Here is a 19959-nt window from a genome sequence, read left to right on the forward strand (position 1 = left end):
AAAAAGTCATTAGGAATGAAGATGGTGATGGAGTTACAGTAGAACTAAGCTGATGCACTGCACAAGCCTTTAATTCATTGATTTGGCAAATGCTCATATTCTTTGCAATATGTAAGGAGCACATTTGATAGGCTTAGCCGATCAGTGATTAGAATCATTGGTGCCATCCTTGAAATGTAGTGTCATTGTGGGAAACATTGCTACAATATCAGTAAGTGTTGTCATAGTGCAACCAATGTTAAATTGCTGCCGCCAAATTCCAGCTTCCATATGGATGAAATCATTATGAAAAAAATAACAGTATTTTAGTGGGCCTGTCACATTTGAGATGTTTACATGGTCATTGTGTCGTTTCTGGACCGGCCATAACACTCGTTCAAGAGTCACTTGCTGTCAAAGTTGACCACCCGGTTCCTCCAGTCGTCCATTAACACTACTATACTACATTAAAACTACGGTAATTTCCTCTGTTGTATACATGGTGTTTCCCATTTTATGCAAATCACTTTCTAAAAGCGTCAAAGACGAAGTCATGCCACACCTGGGTAGTGAAAGACAGACTGCCGTTGTAGCACCATGAGAATGCAGAAGTTGGACAGTCCCACAGGAGCCTTGGACCCGTTCCCGTTCTCGTTGGAAAGTGGAAGCTAGGACACCAAACTCCAAGGCTCGGAGCTCAGCAACGGTGCAGATTACGGGAAAATGTCGACGGGAGAAGATGACCTGGTGTTTGAGAGTTTATTAAGGAAAAGGAAAGATCGAATGGTGAGTGCTCCCTTTCAGTCTAACCACGAACACATTTGTGACACATTTTGTAAGTGAAACAGCTAATGGTAGCTGATGTGATGCCGGTGTATTAACCGCATATAGTAACCTACCATCCTTTCTAAAATTTCAGTTTAGAGTTCCTTCCAGTTGTACATAATCCATACCCAGTTTACTTGTAGTAGGCTCTATTTATCAATCCAAATTCACATGTTTGGGTCATTTCATGGGATGTGTTTATGAAGATGTTGGATGAGACCGGGGAGGGTTTAACTGGATTTTATTTTAATGTAGGCATGAAATAGTCTACAGATACATACTTTGCGTGCGATCAGCACCGGGAACGTACGTTGCCAACAACAAAGTTGCCAGTTACAGTGAGTCTGCCTCACTCAGAATTCCTGTTATTCCATATTCCATGGACATGGTTTATGAATTTATATACGCATTTATAAACGGATAAAAGTTTTTGCTAAACTTGGGTGACGGCCTGTCAAAACTGAGGGTACGAATTATTAAGTGATTTTGTCCTCCTCGTCTTCTAAGAGGCTCCGTAGTTTCTATTCACGAAATTTTTACCATTAAAATGCATCCCGTATGAATTTCACATGGGTATTAAAATGAACATGTTATTGAACTTCCAAATGTTTCACTGAAAGAAATGTAGTGCGTAATTATTTTTCAGTTTTGTAAATATGTTCTTTACATTAAAATAGGCGAGCTACTTTTTGTGAAATTTCTGGCGAATTTATTTTTGGCATGTTACATTTTATACAGTCCCCATTTATACACTCCACTTTAATGAAGTAGGCCTATTTCAGTTTCAGTAGCCTTTGGTACAATAGCAGCATCCCAGTTGTGAATTTCACTGCCCCACAGATGTAGGTGCAGGTGTTCTTGTGTATTGTCGTAAGCCTTTCAAAGAACGGACGCGATACTAGTGAACATTAATCTCCATTTAAAACCGTATTGATTGTTTTTCCTTGAACAATTTGTTTCACGTGGAAGCGTTTGTCATCACTTTAAAAATATATATTTTAAATATTTCTTAGACATCCCATCTCCGAAATTAAAATTACAGCTAGAAGTTCAGCTGTTTGTCCTTTTGGCCTATTATAATGAACCGTGTATGAGCGCAAGACGCCCTGCCTAGTTTCGCTCCTATCCCAGCACGTGAGTAAATGGCCGTGTTTTTCAAATTCCCAAAGGAGTATATATCGCGTGTATGTGCACTCCTAAATTTTCAGGGATCCACAAAAAGTTTTATATGTTATGCAAAACGAATAGTAATTCTCCATTTCTATTCTTTCAGAAGCTGAAGTGGGTAACCTACTGGTTCAGGCTGGAAAACACTGCCCTGTTCTTCTACTCGAAAAAGCATGGAAGCGCTGTAAGTAGGTTACTGTAAGCTTTGCCCCAAGGCAAATCAATCAAGCAGGTGTCTAAGAATATGTGACTTTGATTGGTGGGTAGTTCTGAACTGATTTCTTCCCTGACTGTCTATGTGCCTTTGTTTTCACAGCATCTGAAAGGACAGTATTACCTATGCATGGTGAGTAACTCATGCAAAACCTCATTGCATTGCAGTGCTTCAAGTCAGCCTTCTCACAACATACTCTGCTTGTGTTCATTATGATTCCAATATGGATAGCTTACTGTCCACATGGAAGGTAATGTGTGTGGCGTAGACAGTTGTGCAGGATGAGGAGAAAATTCTGTGAAATTAGTTCCTCAACTGAGTGTCACCATCATTAATGATGCTAGGCTTTTTTATTGAACAGACTTGATTAACTGTTTCAGTAATTTTCTCAGGTTTTTTTAAAGTCAGGTTTAAGTTACACTGTCTTCCATGCAATGAGACAACCGAAAGGGTGTGGGGTATGTCATAGTGCTCTCCTGCGGTGTTTTTGTGTTGAGAGACGGCATTGTTCTCCATGCCCGGCTCCCTAATAATGCTGCCCGTTGTTGAACAGGTACAGTCTGTGCGGCAGATCCACAAGGCTGAGAGCAAGCGCTATGTTTTCGAAATCAGCCTGAAAAACGGGAAGAGAAAACTCCTGGTGAGGCCGCCGCTTCGGCTTTTCTTGTCACTGGGTACAGTGGGTCTGACTGTCTGCTTTGAGGATGTGGTGTGTCCCAAATATGTTTCAGCAGACAACCGTAGCAAGTATGTGACGTGAAACTGCATGCTAGTCTACAGCTTGCTGAAAGCTGGTCTTGGGAGAAGTATGCATTAACTCTCTGCACCTCATTCAGACGCATTCACAGTCTGGTCAGCGGCGTCTTCCTGTACATCAAAGCCGTTTCACTTTTTGTCTGTCCTTTCCCAATCCATGTAAGCTTTTTAGATTTGCTACTGTGCAGACTAAACAACAGCTCATTTCATGTGATGAAGCTACCGCTGTGTAGACCAACCTTAGATCAGATCTGCTTCTAAACAACAAATCAGAATGAACTATAATAGAAAACAAACCAAAAATAAAATGATGAAGCGATGGCAGATTCCTGTGGGAGAGGGAAACGCTGCACCTTTGACAGCGGCAGCATTAATCCAAGTGCCACAGCCTGAGGAACAGTCAGCAGGAAGCATCCACCCACTAACGTTAAATATGTAGAATTTGCATTTCTCTTATCTATAATTTTAATCCATTATTTTCTCGTTTTAAATAACTAGTCATTTTAAATAGTTTAACAGTCGTTCTGTATAGTCACACGTCGGTGAAAATTGCTTTGGCAATATGTATAGTTATGCCAATAAAGCTTTTTTTTTGAGACAGAGGCAGTTCATGCGACTCTGTTTTCTCATGTCTCTCTGTCGCCCCCTGCCTGTTGAATAAGGCGTCAGACACAGCGGACCTGAGACAGACCTGGGTGGAACTGCTGTGGAAAGCCATGCAGCTCCCTGGATCCAGAAACTCTGACACGGCCTGCAACTGGTAACTCATTTCCCTGTGCACCATGCACACAGAGCCACATTTATAACTGTGAAAAATAGGGACAGCGTTAGATAGGTGTAGCAAAGTCCAGATATCGTAACTTGCAGGTACTGTATTGTCTGCCCTTACTTTATTTTGTCTGTGCTAAAAGTACAAAGGGTGGGCACTAGGGGGCAGCAGAGGGGTGGTGCTGACAGGTTGGAGGACGCAGTCGGGGTGAGCGGGAAGAGCTAAGTGCTTGTTGACAACCTTAAGAAGAGAGAGAAAATGAGAAAGAGCTAAAATGCTTCTGAGAAAGAATGGTTCAGTGTAATTTCTTGGAAAACTCTGAGCGCACTATAGTATTCATAGATCATAATTATCTCAGAGTCAGCAAGCCAGATTGTCCAGATATATGATCTTCTCTCTCAACTGTGCTAATGGGGATATGGAGATACAGTGGTCTTATACAGGGTGGCTTAAAATCTGAACTGTATAGAAATTGTAATAAATTTTTAAAAAATTGATGAAGGTTCAAATTATCTTCCATTAATTATTGTAGGTTTTTGTTAATTGAATTCTACTATGACAGACAGTTCTTAGGAGCATTTCTGTCTCCCCTCTTGTGTTCCTTTTGCAGTTGTCACATACCTGGGCATAAAAATACGTTGTTTTGTGAATAGTTCAGATTCCCCACTGGGCGTGTCTTCTCTGGCCATCCTGTATAGCTAGATTTCATATACCACTTTTCTGGAGCCATTTTATCCAGCTTTAGGTTCCTGTTTATTATATTGTTTGTTGTATTATATTGTATTATATTGTATTGCACACTGTTCATTTAGAGTAGTTTCCACAGGGGCTCAGGTTGTAGCTCAGGTGAGTTTAAAAGCTGCAGAGAACAGCTGGTCATTTTCAGTCTTTAAAATGTCTTGGATAGTGGCTCCCTAAGTATTTCCAAGAACAAAGCTTCTTTCTGCCAGGGAGAGGGGTTTTATTATCAGGAGGGGATTCTGTCTTGCTGCCCTCAGGCTACTTGTGCCTGCTGGTTGCTTGGATGTCTTCACTGAAGTCACACCCATCCGCTTAGCTCACTGGGGGCTTGAAGTGCAAAAAATGGTCATAGTTGGTGTGTGAGTGTGTGTCTCTATGTCACACCACTTCTGTATGAGTCCAGTGGTTGTCATGGTAAGAGAAGCAAAACATATCTAATTTGCCATTTCAAAAATAGGGCTGCATGAAGGAAAAAGCTTTGTATGTAGTCGTGGGAGTTGTGTGTTTGCGTTGGACACTGATGCGTATCTCTGTCTGATTCCCTGCTCCCCGTCAGTCTCCATGACGCTGTCGAGTCCAGGCACGAGGTGGCAGCAGTCAGGCAGAGTCGCCATGGCAGCAGCTCCGGGTCTGACAATGGGAAGGGGGCGTGGGAGACCGAGCAGTTCCACCCTACCTCGGATCAGTGGGACCAGCCTCCACCGAGCCAGGACTACCGCCTCTCCATCACTCCTCAGGCCACGCCCCCGAACCCACCTTCACTCAGTCAGTAAAGACTCGCTTTAGGTGTTTTGTGTCTTTCATCCTTCTTTCAGCTTCATGGTTTCTTTTAGTTTAACGCATTCCCTTTTGACATGACTTTAACTCTGTCCTCTAACAACATGTCACAGTGAAAGGGTTTATAGTGGCAGTAGAGCAGGGGGATATTTATCAATGTATTTGTAGAGTACTGTACGTATTTTACCGTCAAAACCCTAAAACCTCATAACCTCTGAAGCTAAGGCCTGGATTGAATTTACATCTACCTGCAACTTTGACTCCCAGTTAGATGCAAGTGTGCGAATCTCTTATCACATACTTTAACAAGATTCCCACTCTATTTTACATTAGAGCACTTAATTTAGTGTTCAGATCTGACCAAGTGAATGTGTTTTCATTGGCTGCAATAACACAGTTGGCCACATGGGGGAGTGCACTTTCAGCATTTCAGGATCCATGCCCTTCCTCTGGTGTTTGGTGAATAGCTTCAGTCTGAGAAATTGCCTTCACTTTCAGCTGGACCCTTCTATGATGGTGGCACATGGAGAAGCAGTTTTGGGCAGGAGGAAGAGGAGGAGGGAGGAGATGAACTGCAGGAGGAAGGACACTACGATGTTCTGCCACCCAGAACCTGTGAGCGCTACCTCTTCATGTCTCTCACTTGGTGCATTATGGTTTCACTTATTTAAAGTATTTAAAAAATCCCCAGATTAAAAACAGTGGCTTTTATACTTTTCTTGAGATGGAAAATCATGTAATTCAAATAGAAAATGATTAAAATTGTGCAGTTAGGAGTCTATCTGGTGAAACGTTTCCCTTTAATAAACAGCGCAGTTACAGGCAAGCACAGATTTACAGGCAAGCGTTTATTGCAGGCTTTTTTCATTGTTGGGTGTTTGAATGGTAATGAAGAGTAGAGTCAGAAGGAAATGGTATGTAGCAGCCGTGCTCTCTAATGCCGTGCTGTTCTCCATAGCTCGGTGTCTCATTAGCCAAGAGGAAGAGGACATTTATGATGTCCCACTGTGCAACATGAGAGCCACTGAGGACTGGCAATCAGGTGGGTCACAATGACAACACTGACACCGCAGATGTTCTAAATGTTGACCAGATAGTCAGCTCAGCGCACCTCACACTGAGACCTGTTTCATTGCCATTGTTGAGGTTAAAAGTGGTCTGATTTGGTGTCTCATTATGAACATTATTGAAGGGGTGTGATCTGAAACAGAAAATCCATACTTAATGTAGGAATGCTGACAGCACTAGAACTTCCTGTTACCAACCAGAACTTTCTAGATCAGGAACGGAAGGAAGGTAGAAGCTCAATATCTGGTCATATTCTGTCTGTCGGTATGTCTGTATATCTAAATCTGTCTGTTTCTATCTGTCTGTGTTGTGTCCTAAAGCAGGTCACTCCAAGACTTACTCTTAGTCAATAGCAGTCATTGTGACTATATTTACAGTACATTTACACTATTTACACTATATTTACATATATTTACACAGTGAGTTGGTCAATTTTCATCTTGGATGAAGTTTCTAACTCCTCTCTTAGTTGTGTGACAGCACATTGCCCAGGGCCCAATAACATTCATTCTCACAAAGTGATCACTGAACTATTTAAAATCAGAAATGGGACATTTAAATTGTATTTCAAAGGTACAAAAATCAAGCCCCAATCCCCACCATTTGAATTTGAGTCTTAGTATTTTCTGCAAGTGCTGATCACGTTTTACTTCTCCTTTCAAGGTTACAGAGAGTTGACAGAGAGTATCTACGATGTTCCAAAATCCCTACTGGAAAAGATGGCAGAACAGAGCCTCGGTTTGTAAATCATGTTGTGACTGTCCTTGTCTGCAAACTCTTTGAACTGCAGAGGTCATATTTTCCATTCATTTTCATTTGCTTCAGGTTGTTGGTCATTGGGGCTGGGGGTTACTCTTCCTGGAAGCAGCTGTAGATGCTAGATTTTAAAAAAGCATCAGCCAAATTACAGAGCTTTAAATGGGATACTGCTGTGACTTTCTGGAAAGCCTCTTTCATTTGAGAGGCCACATTTTAGATTTTTATCTATTTTTATCTTTTTTATCCCCCAATATCGGTAGCTTGCAGCCTCCCTGGGTGGTGGCAGGTTTTAGTTGTGGAGGTTAACAGACACAAAAATGATTTCTGAATCAAAGTCACAGATGGAAGGTTGTCACAGAGGCTTAAAAACATTTGGGACTCATCACATAACACCAAAAATCTGCTGCGTCAAGGGAAGCTGAGCTTAGTGTTCCCAAATTGGGCTCTCCTGTGTATGGACCTGCAGTTTGCTTGCTGCTGTCACATATACCATCAGAATTTGACAGCTGATTTGCTTGCTGGGAATTATAGTTTAATACATAAACAAGATGCAGAAAGTATCTTGATAGGGCAGAAAATATGGCATTTCTCACACCTGCGTGGTACATCGAAAGGTGCTGGGAGAGAATGTAAGTGAATGGGCTAGTAATCCAAAGGTCCTCGGATTGATTCCAGTATTTAGCACTGCTGTGGTTTGCAAGGCATGTAACCCAAATTTTCAGTAAATATCTAGCGGTAACATGTAAACAATGTAGGTTGGAAAGAGCATTTGCGAAAAAAAAGTATTATTTTCTATATACTCACCAGGACTCGCAAAAAAGATTTTACATGTCAGTGGGAGCGTTCCTAATAATATAAAGGAGGGAAGGAAGGAATAAATAAATAAATAAATATTCCTGGAAGAATAGCAGTGGGACAAAAGCTACCATGCAGGAGTCTGGACAGGAATGTAGAGGCAGCAAGCATTGCATTGAGAGGAAAGCTGAAAACACTTGAAAATGGTCATTGTAATATTGTTAATATCTCTGTTATATTTTTGATACATCTGGTGCATATTTGGTCAAAGCCAAAACAAGAGGATGATGCTTTTGTGAGAAAAAAAACAGGTATCATAATCATAAGGGAATGAGATTTTTTTACTTCAGTCTCTGAATGCTGAGTGCTGTGCAGGTTTTAGGTGCCATGGAAACAGAGGTATGGGTCTTTGACTGAAAGAAATTTTGGAACAGTGATCATTTTCCCCCTTCTAACTCCATGCTGAAGGACCTTCTATGCCCTTATTTGGCAAGGAATTAATTATTGCCAAATCTAGGTTGATATGATGTTGACATGAGTTTCATGTTAAGGATCAATTTCATATTTTAACCTATTAAAAGGATATCTCGAAATAAAAAAGAAAACCATTGCAAATATGCGAGAGCCTTTTCATGAGAAAACTGTTGTTGGTTAATTTGTAACCCATATGCTGGGATTAAGCCACATAGATTCTACAGCAAACTGCTAGACAGGCATTTATCACCCTCTGTAGTGTTGCATTCCACATTATTACAGCTACCAGGTATTGCACTGGAGAGTGCAGTGTGGGAGAGTTCAGAAGCAGGTGACTCAAAACAACAAGGTGATCTCTTATGTTTTTTTGCAGAAGCCCACACTGAAGGTGACTGGCCCGCAAGCGCCAGAGAATTCTTGGACAGTGACGGGGTTCATTTGAGAGGCGAGACGGAGGGGTGGATGACGTCCATCGCTGATGGTTAGCCATCCTCAACATAGTGTGACTCAATAAGGAGGCACTAGAATAGGGGGGTGTAGTTTGTAGAGGTACGTTTCAACCAACAGTGGACTGGAACCTGGAACAACAGGGGATTCAGCAAGATGCCGACTGGTGGCTCCAGTAAAATCATTCAAGATCGGACACCTATGGGTCCAAAGTGGACACCACTGCACTGGGGACAGTTTTTACGGCGCTTTTAAAATCAAATTATACAGAAAACTGTCTAACTGTCTGTCTAGTGCACAGATATTCCGTACTGTTATAAGCCCACGGGAAGATGTGATCAGTCTCAGTCCATATGTTCATGTTAAAGTCCATATTTCCATGACACTTACTGACATTTGTACCATGACACTCAGTAACATCCCAGCACCACATACATGTAGGATGCATTTGGATACAATATAAAACATTGTAATGTTTGTCTGATTTTTTTTTTTTTTATTTAAGATTGGGTTTACTAATTAACTGTACAGTGCAGTTTTTTGTGATCAACTTTGCTGAGTTATATTTTTAGGCAGGGAAATATTTATCATGTTTATAGTGAAAAGTTAAGCTAAATGATTAAAATGAATAAACTAATTTCACACAGTGACGCCAAGTGTCACATGTGTGTTCTGGTTCTTAGATGATAGAGAAATGCTTGATAATCTGAGCAATGGGTTGGACTGACATTCTCATTTCATAGTACCAAAAGAAGACCCAGATCAAGCGCTCTCTTTGAGAAGAAAGAGGACTGCATGGAAAATGTTAAAAGGAAAGAACCTGCAATGACTGGAAAAACCCTGGAGAATTTTTGTATGTTCATACCTGTTGAAGTGCTTTTAGCCAAACGATAATTTCTAAATTTTGAGTCTTCTGTGCCAATTGTTCTGACAGACAGTCAGACTTCTCACAGACCATTGATGGGGTAAAACCCAGTGATACAAAAGCAAGTTGTAATGGCGTTGCTTTTTTTAGCTGCCTCCGTTGGAATGGGAACAGGGAAGGAGTTTGGTGGGTTGCTTGCTTTGCCAGATGGCCCTGATGGTTAAAAGGGAGTGTGACTTAGGTGGAAGGCTCAGAATGAGGGTGTGGTGAGTGATAAAGTAATAAGAGTGATAACAACGATCATAACACTGTGAACCTGGAACTCTAAAGTCAGTCCTTTATGGTTAGTGTCAGGATCCAAACAATGAACTTGAATTACTCCATATTAAGACCTTCGTGTGACAACGTAGTCAGCAATTAGAGATCTATACACTATATGTAATGTTCTATCCCTCTTAAACCAGTGGAAAGCACTTTTATTCTTTTGTGTTTCTTTATGTGTCCTACATCACATATCTTTGTCTCATCTTTGTCTTCCTTGTTTCAGTCTTCGTTTCTGGAGGTACAGCTCCAGTTCGAGAACATGATGAAGGCCGTTTCATTTTGAGCTACATAATATAGTTCTGAAATCTTGAGCATCATTTTGCATATGTGGGAACCAACAATTTTACCACATTTAGAGCAAGCCTGCAGTGGTTTCAGTTTACAGAATATTGGTTTACCAATGATTCTACCACTGTAGTATACATTATGCGTTATGCTCACGAACAGTAGTTATAAATATGCTATTTGGTGTAATTGATGCACCTGATGCTGAGGGTTCACATTCCAGGCTGAGAGTCAATGTTTACATGGTCTGGTGACAAACCAGTGCAGACATACTCCAGACCACAGTGATGTCATAAAAACAAGCACACATCCTGTCTCTTATTGATGATGTGCATTTCAATGCAGGAGGCAGTGTCATCCAGAGCTCTCTATGGAGCAACTTCACACATATGACACAGCCCAGCTAACTGCATATCATTAATTTAAGTTATTAAGCATGAAACAAAAAACATAATAAATCTATTCAGACACAAAATTCAGTCGAAGCAGGGCAAAACATTCATTTAAATTAGTTGTCACTTATTTCATTTATTTCTATCTTTAGAAGATACAATTTCTCACAATGTTAGACTGATCACACTGAGATGAAATGTTAAAAAAAAAACCAAACACATACAATAGTGTTAGTCATAGTAAGGACTGCTGACTGAAAAGCTACTTAATCAATCACTGTTCTTCTTTCCCTTTGAAATCGATCAAACAACAGTCCTTGGCTTCACAGTAGACATAATTGTGTTTTTTCTTACATAATATTGCTTTCACAATATACACTCCGAAGGACAAACAGAGCAGGGTTGAAAATGCAAATATCATACACAAAATGTTTTTAGTATCATGTTAGAGGCATGAGCCGTACTCTTCAGGTGGCACACAACCACAGGGCCAGCAATAAATATGTACATAATCAATGTAAACCTCGTAAGCCATATATCATTTGACAGTTATACTTCTACAACAACGCACAAAAAGCTTTTGTCAAGATGACAATCTACATTTTTAAATAGATAAAATACAGGCTAACCATAACCTAGACATATCTTAATTATCATCAGTTTTAAGGAATAATATGTAGAGCATAGTGTTTACTTGAAATGTAATTTGACAGTATTACTTGGTAACAAAAAATATTTAAAAATATAAATTGTGTGCACTTTAATATCTGCCTCCTATTGAAACTGTTCAATGTTGTCAAAGTAGGGAAAAATACACAGCTTTGCATTCAGAAACTCCGTGTTTGTAACACTTCAATATACGGAACCAGACAGGCCCCATATGTAATGTGCGTCAAAGGGAACATACAAGATATACATCAACACAGTTTTGCACTTCAGGTCTTGTTTGTTTTGGCAGATGACAAAAAGTATTGCGCTAAGGCCTGGGGTTAAGATCACACAAACAGGCTATAGGCAAACAGCAATGATATGAAATTTAATTATTACTTCAATTTACAACCAAGCAATCTGTTTTACGAAAGGAGACTCCGCAACTAATAGTCTAATCTTAGGCTAGTCCTTTCCAAAGCAACTCTTCAGTTTTTTTCTTTAAGCTGATGCTTTTGTTGATGCAGTTGTCTTTCACCCAATCAGTTTTATCTGTTATTTGCAAAAGGAAAAGGAAAAGACTATGTGGAGTGAGGACGTGAATGACTCTCACAGACGATCAATAGGCTCCTCTCACTGGGGAAACCTGAGGTGTGTCGACCTGGCAAGGCGATAACTAACACATAGATCTGTTGTGGGTGGAGGCGGACAGACCGCTGAACAGAGGGGAACGGAGCAAGGCGCTCGGTGAGCATCGCCGCCCTGCTGGCTGGGAGGTGTCAGTGCACGGCGCCCTGGGCCTGCTCGCTCAGGAACTCCTCCAGCACGCGGATGATGCTGCGGGCCTCGGGCAGGCTGCTGTGCTCGGCCCGCGCGTTCTGGAGGAGCACGTCCCCGTTCCCGCAGCTCTGCAAGAACAGGCAGCAGCGGAACAGGGCGTAGTGGCTCATCTCCGCCTGGCCGATGAAGCGCTTCAGGTTGTTCATGTCCTGGATGGCCTGGGGGAAGCGGGGGGGGCAGCGAGACGGTTACAACACAGCTCGCCTTATTACCTTTTACCAGAATTACCAGAATCTGCAAGCACACGTGGAGTGTAGCAGTACTTTGTTTCACTGTGAATCTGTATGTGTGAACCTGAAAAATTAACATACAAAAAATTAACTATAAAATGCACTCATTTCAGTGCAACTGTCCATATAAACAAGCCATAAAGATTAATTCCAGGAACTCCCAGTTCACATCTTCAGAGACTCGATAGAATTTTCCGCTAAACACTCAGGGTCCCTCAGTTTATTGTTCAAGTAAGCGCATTTTTGATAAAATTTCTGAATTTAAGCACCTAACGGATTCATATTATAGTAGAACGGTACAAGTGATTATTCCGCAGAAGAATGCCACAAGAGAAAAAGTGATTTTAAATATGGTTAGATTGCTTGCTTTTTGTAAAAGCCTGTCAGTCTGAATCAATTTGATCCAATTCTTCCTCAACACTCCAGTTTAGAAGACAGTTCCAACACAGACAATATTTTTCCTCTAATTTCCCAGGATAAATTAAAGATTTCCCAACATGTTCCAGCACAGAGGTATATGAGTCAGTTCCAGAGTTCTATACAGTCCCAATTGGGGACAAGCTAAACCACCCATGCCAAAACCAATACCCCAGATGACAAAGCCGTAATAAACTAGCACACACAATAACAGCTGCAGACCTGCAAATGTTTACAAACTTTCTGCCCCTGATTGCTATGACTCGACTCACTTAGGAAACTGAATGAAATTACTTTCACTATCAAGACATACTTTCCAAGAACGAACACATTCGTACACAAAAGTTAAGCCCATATTGCAAGAACGTGACCGTTGAAAGAGGAAGATTGTTCACATGAGTAGCCTCCACAGGTTGATGATTAAAAGATTTCAGCACATGGCCATTGGGATACATATGCGATCCCAGCATGACACCATGTGAGGAACCAAATCAGATGCCCTCCGGGGTAGATCTCCGTTCTCTCACCTTGAGTTTGAAGTTCTCCAGGATCTGCCGCAGCAGGAAGGGGTTGCAGCGCTCGGCGGCGTTGAGGAAGGCCTGATTCCAGTCGTCGCAGAAACGGTTGCTGACTGTGGGAGATACAGTAGAAGTTGCCATCGCAGAAACAGCTGCCAACCATAGGACACATAGGCTACACTCAGAGAGCCACTATGCAGATGGAACTCAGAGCTGTGTGTTGGGGAAAGGGGGTCATTATATCCATGGCACAGTAATCTCAAAGACCTCTGTAGGTAAAGAGGGGAAGGTTTACATTGTGACACAGTAACAGAGGGGAACTTAGCTTATGCTACAGTGACCTATAGACACCCCTATAGACATGCCTTGGAGAGGAAGGGGAAGCTTAGCCTATGCTACAGTGACCTATGGACAGATGTGTGATGGAGGGGAGACTTTAGGGCAGTGGTGTGAGCAGAGTTTATGCTGTGGCACCGCAGGCCGCAGACACACCTGTGTTGGTGAGCGTGGGTGGGGTGGTGGAGCAGTCGATCACCAGGTCGGAGTGCGAGTCCTCGGAGATGGCCTTGCACAGCGAGGTGGTGGTGTCCTCCTGGACCAGACCCTGCAGGCTGGCAGCCTTAATGAACCTGCAGCAAAGGAGAGGGACCTGCGTCACACGTCTGCAAATCAGATTCATCCATCAGCACACGCATTCAAAACAAAAGGGACTGCAGCACCTAACCCAATTACCTAATGTGTACACCTTCAAACAACAAATAAATCCATGACGATAGAAAATGTAACTATCATTCTGGCATAAAAACTAATAACATTTTCTAGAATGTTACGTTGTTACATTATTTTCCAATGGGTCTCTTGCACTGACCTGGATGTCAGAGATAAATTCAGTATTGGCTTTACCCATCTTTACCCATCTTGCCTCTCTTCATCCATCACAAATGCTTGAAAAATCTTGCTTGAGACCAAGGCTATGCTTAATGTCATGAAAAAGGTGTAGCAGCTTGTAGATTTAGATTTGACATATTTGGTGTCTGCTAGTCTCCCTGTGGCGAAGCCCTCACCTGGCCACATCAGCCTTGGTTCTCTCTTCTGCACCAATCACTTCCACGTGGGTGTGGCTCAGAGCCTGCAACACAGCAACACAGACGCTAATCAGCTCCGTTCATACCCCTCCCCGCCTGGACTCACCATTCTGCAGTGTCACAGTCAAGGCGAAATGTGTGCCTCTCCACCTTGACCATTGGTAAAATCCCACCCCCTGGTGGTCACATGTATTTTACATCTATACTTGTGTGACTTAAAAGCACTGGTTTGTTAGACCTTCACTTCTGGAAAGTTCATTACTTTCAGACAAAAATTATAGTGGTAGTGGTAGCTTAGATAAATATAATCCCATATTTTATAAGTAAATGGAAATGGTAAAAAATCTGTTGAATTAATATCATAAAAGCTGACTAGACAATTTGCATGGTATGTATAGCTTATTATGATAAACTATACAACTGCATGCATCATATACGACACTAGTACTGCATGCTTACTCCTACTCTGAGCCTTAACACTTCCAGTCTTAACTTACTCTCTATTATCTTGTCTAATCCATCTTTAAAGTAAAACATTCAGACAATGCAGTATTTCAAGTTTTTGCTTTTCATTTAGCTGAATATATATTACTGTCATGATTATATTTAGGCAACAGTACAGTTTCCCGTAGACTGTAGATGACTGACTGAGACATAGAGTACAGGCCACAGTAAAGTGGACCCACAGAAATATCTAGCCACAGAAAAGAGTTAAATGTTTCTGTTCCACATGTACTTCACCTAAGAGGTTAAGGCTGAAAGTCAGCTACCAGTCATTTCTGCCTGTGTGCTATGCTGCACTCAGTAAGCATGAAAATATATTAGGCAAGCTACGCATGCATGCATCTCTGCACAGCTCCTGGATGACAACATAAGACACCAGCTGGAGGGTCAGGGGTCAGGGGTCAGAGGTCACTCACAGCATGGAGCAGGTAGCTGATGTTCCCCTGGACGAGCTGCACCACCCTGTAGATATGCATGACTGATTCCTCGTACCAGCGGCTCAGGTAGGGCCTGATCTCCGTCTCCAGATTCTGCAGCTGCAACATGGGCAAGTACAACGCCGTGAGGTGTGGGAGAGACCAGCAAGCCTGCACGTTGTTTAAGCTCTTTAAAAGAGGTGCACCAGACCTGCATAAACAGCAGACCCTCACACAGCTATGGTGCAACCCTGCAGAAGATGAACAACCACTGGCTGCATGTGTGATTTCCCTTTTTCTATTTTTTTTCTATGTTCTTTTTCTTTTTCACACAGTCACATGACCCAGTGCAGACAAGTCCATTAACAGTTTGTAGTTTGCTCTGGCAGCCACAGACATCTGTGATAAGGGCAACATACTAATAACAAACCTTTCCTCTGATGAGTGATTACATATGTTAAAGTGTTCAGGGTATGTGGAGGGTATGTGTTAGCACTGTATTTGGAATCCTACAGTCCTTATGTTGTGTATATTGCATTGCATTTACATGTTAATCTGGGCATACACTTAAAATATCAACACTATCTTTGGCACTGACACTTGTTTATGTGTGGTTAGTGGTATCCTGTTTCTACAACTTTTCCTGCCACTTTATTCTATGCACTTTGTAAGTCGCTCTGGATTACAGTGTCTTACAAACTTCTAAATGACAATGAAATGTAATGTGAACCCCATTTCAGGGACCCCGAGGCTCTCAGGATCTCGGTTCAGCTTTGCTGAGAACAATAACTCCTGTGCCTGCTTACCTCCGGGCTGAGGCTGTTCTGCAGACCCTGCACATACTTGTCCAGTTCCAGCCTGAATGTGCGGTCGGTTAAGGAAAGGGGGGGGGGGGTCTTATGTGTCAATCATCATGCGAGACCATACCTGGGACCATACGGCCCGTGTGATTATGGCAGAAATTGACATGCGTGTTTGAGCCCACTTTTGCCTGTTGTGTTTTCCAGTCCTTTCTCACTCTCATGTGGATAGATCATGGACAGGCCACCTAACGGCTAACCTTTCCTAACACTAACGCCGGCAAGCACACGACTCATCACCTTCCAAAGGATATAGATTGAGGCCTTTCTCTGAGCCCCCCAGGAAGCACACCACGTAGTCCCCGCTGCCCTCCCCCTCCGCCTGGCCAGGGGATCTCTCCTGCTCCAGGAGGCAACAGTAACAGCCCACTGCCTGCTCCGGGACACTGCAACACCACAGACCCCCATGCTGTTAGACGCCGCCTGCTTGACACCCACTTTCAGCACAGCGGTTCCAAAAATGGAGGTAAATGACCCACTGGTGCATCGTGAGGGGGGCTGAAGTGGGTTGTGAGACAAAGGAAAAAAAACAACCTACCGTATTACACCCTCCATACTAATCAAATTGCAACCTACTTGACTGTAGTTACATTATATTATATTCAAAGAACAGATTTTATACAATATTTAACCATAAGTTAGGCTACATTTTCATGTGGGCGTGTTCATTCATTAAGGTGGTCCTGGGCTAGCAGGTTTGAGAACTCTTACACTAGCATCTATCTGTCTTGTTTATGAATACATTACAAAACATGACAGTAATTGACCAGAGAAATCACTGTGTCCAGAGAAATATATTGCATTCATTATGAACTTGCTTTCATTCATGTGTTGTTATCTGACAAAAGCAGTCAGACCCTACGTAGTGTGATGTGTCTTTGCTTGGTGAAAACCCTGAGCTGCTGGAACAATTGGTCGTGGCTGTATCAACACCCTGCGGTTACCTGAGCTCCACTGTGGCGATGTTGCCCATCCCGCCCAACAGCGCCCCCTTGCTCAGCCTCCGGGAGATGTAGCAGCGCAGCTCCGGCTCAGCCTCCGGCGGTAGACTCGTGTCCACTAGAGAGAGACTATAGCGCCCAGAAGCCGTTACCAACGAGGGCAGAAATGTCCCCGTGTGAAAGCCAGCTACATGCAAACACACAGCGCTGAAGCCCGATGAAATATGCACATTCCCCGCACATTTACGAAATCACATAACCATATGCTGATGGCAAATTCAGTTTCAGTTTGCAAAATGTAATGGGTTCAAATGATGAAGACAGCGGTTTGATTCGGTTCTTTACCACTGATACACCAAAGCACAACACTCAATTCCACAGAGATCACTGAGGCGGCGGTCACGACCTTCTTTACCTAAAATCATCCTCAGTTGTAGTGGACTCTGTTCTTCTGTGGCTCCTAGCCATTTTGTCGTCAGCTGCCTCAGATCTAGACAATCAATAGTTTGTCCATAACGGGTTAGTGACGACTGACGGGCTCCCTGTGAGTCTAAAACTGGCCATCACTTTGCTCCATAGACTCAAAATGTAGAGGAATTTGGGACAGGGGATAACTGCGTGTCCACTTCCGCTTAATATATAAACAGTCGACGTTACTATACACGTAGCGGTGTTAAACATCAAGCATTATGTAAGTAAACCTTAAAACACAAACACTGAAACATCCGTACTTTCATAAAACATATTATAAAATGCATCAGATTACTGACAACGAGCATTTGCAGTAGCTATCTGCTGTTTTGCCATTTTGCTAGCTTCTCAGTTAACCTCTTCGAGGCAGGTAGCTAACGCTACTTGGCGGTTAGGTGGCATGCCACTAGCTAGCAAAGCAGACATGACAAATTGATGTTCGCATAAAATGAGAATCAAGAGTGAGAAAGGTTGTAACATAGCTAGTGTTTGCTAGTCAGCCAGCGATATGGACAGACAGATCCCAGACAGAACAACATTTACTGACTAGCTAGCAACAAGCTATTGATAACAACTATTTTTAGCTTTCAGATATTTTCTCATATGAAATAGCTAGCTAGCTGCAAAGTGGTTGTCGATAAATTATAGGCAGCTGCAGCCACTAATCGTAGTAAACGTTCAAAATGAATTAAGGTAGTTTACCTTGTGCTTTGGTAAAAGTAGATTGAATAATAGCAGTTTAGCTGCTGTGCTTTCTGATTATATCCCATAATTTCTTCATTGTCAAAATCCGCGTCTCTTTCTTCAACATCAATAGAATCTTGGAAAGAAGAAGTCTGTGAAGTAAACATTTTCCTTTGCGTTTGCAGAGCAAGGAGCAATCGTAGCTAGCTATGATGTGTACAAAGCCCGATGACAGCTGACGTTAGGGGGCTTGTCGATGCGGTGCGCCGGCTGAAACATCCGGGTTTGATACGATTCCCCTTGCAGTGGTTCCGGGTGACAGATTGTAACGTTCTGTTTCTCCTGTGTTGAGATAATCAGATTCTATTGGCGTTTCTCAGGCCCGACCCAGCGGTTTATCTGGGGTTTTCGTTCCAGCAGAACCTGTAAATGAATAGCCCTGCCAGAGCCGCTGAATTTAATTTACTACACAGTTGGATATGCTCAAATGAAATGAACTGGTGGTGGTGTTTTAATGAATGAACAAACGAATGAATCTTTGAATGAATGTAAAAATAAAATATGTTGCACTGGCAGGGTCAGGCCTGAGTAGCCCTTTGATGGATGTCCGCCTGGATGTCCGATAAGGAAAGCCAGCTATGCTTTTTCTTTGTAGTCAAAAGCTGTTTAACTACATCTCTGTTGTTTGTGAGTCATTTGTAATCACAAAAACAGCAGCATTGTAAATGACAGATAAGCACATAGTGCTCTGTGCTTGTTTCTAACGTGACACCATCTGAAAAATCTACTGTTCATTAACAGCTGCATATTGGCCCTTAGTTCCACATGCTAGCCCAGCGAAGTAAGATTTTATATAGAGATTTCTTAAGTGTCTACAAAACAGCTTACAGAAAGAGCGATTTAGGCTTATGGGGCACTGGTGCTCCTTTTGAAACAGGAAAGGCCTTTACAAATATGACAGGCTTTATCTGAACCAGAGGGCAGAGATGAATAGAGCCAGTATGCTAAGAGTACCCAAGGAGTATTTAAACTGGGTACTTGGAGGCAAATTGGTTTAATAGAATTAAATGTAGGTGAGTACAGACTGTCAGTATGGCATCACGGTGTCACAGACTTTCTGAGACAAAGCAAGAACTAATCTCATCGGATCAATCCAGAGAACTACAGACCAGCCAGTTTAACTTGCATTCAGTGTAAGATTTTGTAATCCATCATAAAAGGAGGTTAAAAAAATAGTAAAAATAGAATCAAAAGGGAAAATAAATACGGCTTTCACGGACAGAGAGTAAGGAATAAATGAGCTGTTTCAGATTCTGCATATTTGTGTATCTGGATTTTTCAAAGAAGTGTTTAACAAAGTTGCACGTGTCTTTGTATCACACTAAAGTCAGCAGATATTTTGGTTATGTAAGAGTTAAGATTTGGAGTTACTTCAGAAAGGGTTAAAATATGGTTCGGATAATAAGCAATGATAAGAGGGATCCCTTTTTACCAAGGAGTTGAGGGAAGTTATGTCCCTAAGGGACTGGTGTTAGGACCTCTGTTGTTATTTAGACAAATGACCTTGATAAAGATATTTGAGGTGATATTAAAACACCTTTAATAATCATTCAACCAAATATAACAGTAGACTCGATAGGTAAAGCAAGCACCTTGGAAGCTACTGAAGGAAATTTAAATGAAATCCAGAACTGGGCAGACAACTACA

The 19959-nt window shown here is 42.0% G+C and overlaps 2 protein-coding genes across 3 annotated transcripts; one reads left to right on the plus strand and one right to left on the minus strand.

Moving 5' to 3' along the window:
• The first annotated feature begins 596 nt into the window (after nt 1–596).
• Nucleotides 597–9002, plus strand: LOC118795138. The gene is made up of 10 exons (XM_036553512.1): nt 597–765; nt 2078–2155; nt 2288–2317; nt 2739–2825; nt 3604–3701; nt 5008–5216; nt 5727–5843; nt 6187–6270; nt 6960–7034; nt 8698–9002. The coding sequence occupies exons 1-10, from the start codon at nt 703–705 to the stop codon at nt 8808–8810; spliced, it is 954 nt and encodes a 317-aa protein (XP_036409405.1). The 5' UTR covers nt 597–702; the 3' UTR covers nt 8811–9002.
• Nucleotides 9003–11396: 2394 nt separating this feature from the next.
• Nucleotides 11397–18490, minus strand: c19h17orf75 (chromosome 19 C17orf75 homolog). Of its 2 annotated transcripts, XM_036553225.1 has the most exons (10): nt 18270–18490; nt 17512–17586; nt 17100–17225; nt 16410–16541; nt 16102–16159; nt 15296–15415; nt 14355–14419; nt 13783–13919; nt 13300–13403; nt 11397–12283 (listed from the first exon to the last, which is right to left on the minus strand). In XM_036553225.1, exons 1-10 carry the CDS (start codon nt 18416–18418, stop codon nt 12065–12067), a joined length of 1185 nt encoding a protein of 394 aa, XP_036409118.1. In that variant the 5' UTR covers nt 18419–18490; the 3' UTR covers nt 11397–12064. The 2 variants fall into 2 exon arrangements, with proteins under 2 accessions (XP_036409118.1, XP_036409119.1); XM_036553226.1 differs by lacking the exon at nt 17512–17586.
• Nucleotides 18491–19959: the final 1469 nt, after the last annotated feature.

This window comes from Megalops cyprinoides, chromosome 19 (genome assembly GCF_013368585.1).
Source record: "Megalops cyprinoides isolate fMegCyp1 chromosome 19, fMegCyp1.pri, whole genome shotgun sequence".
NCBI classification, from domain to species: Eukaryota; Metazoa; Chordata; class Actinopteri; order Elopiformes; family Megalopidae; genus Megalops; species Megalops cyprinoides.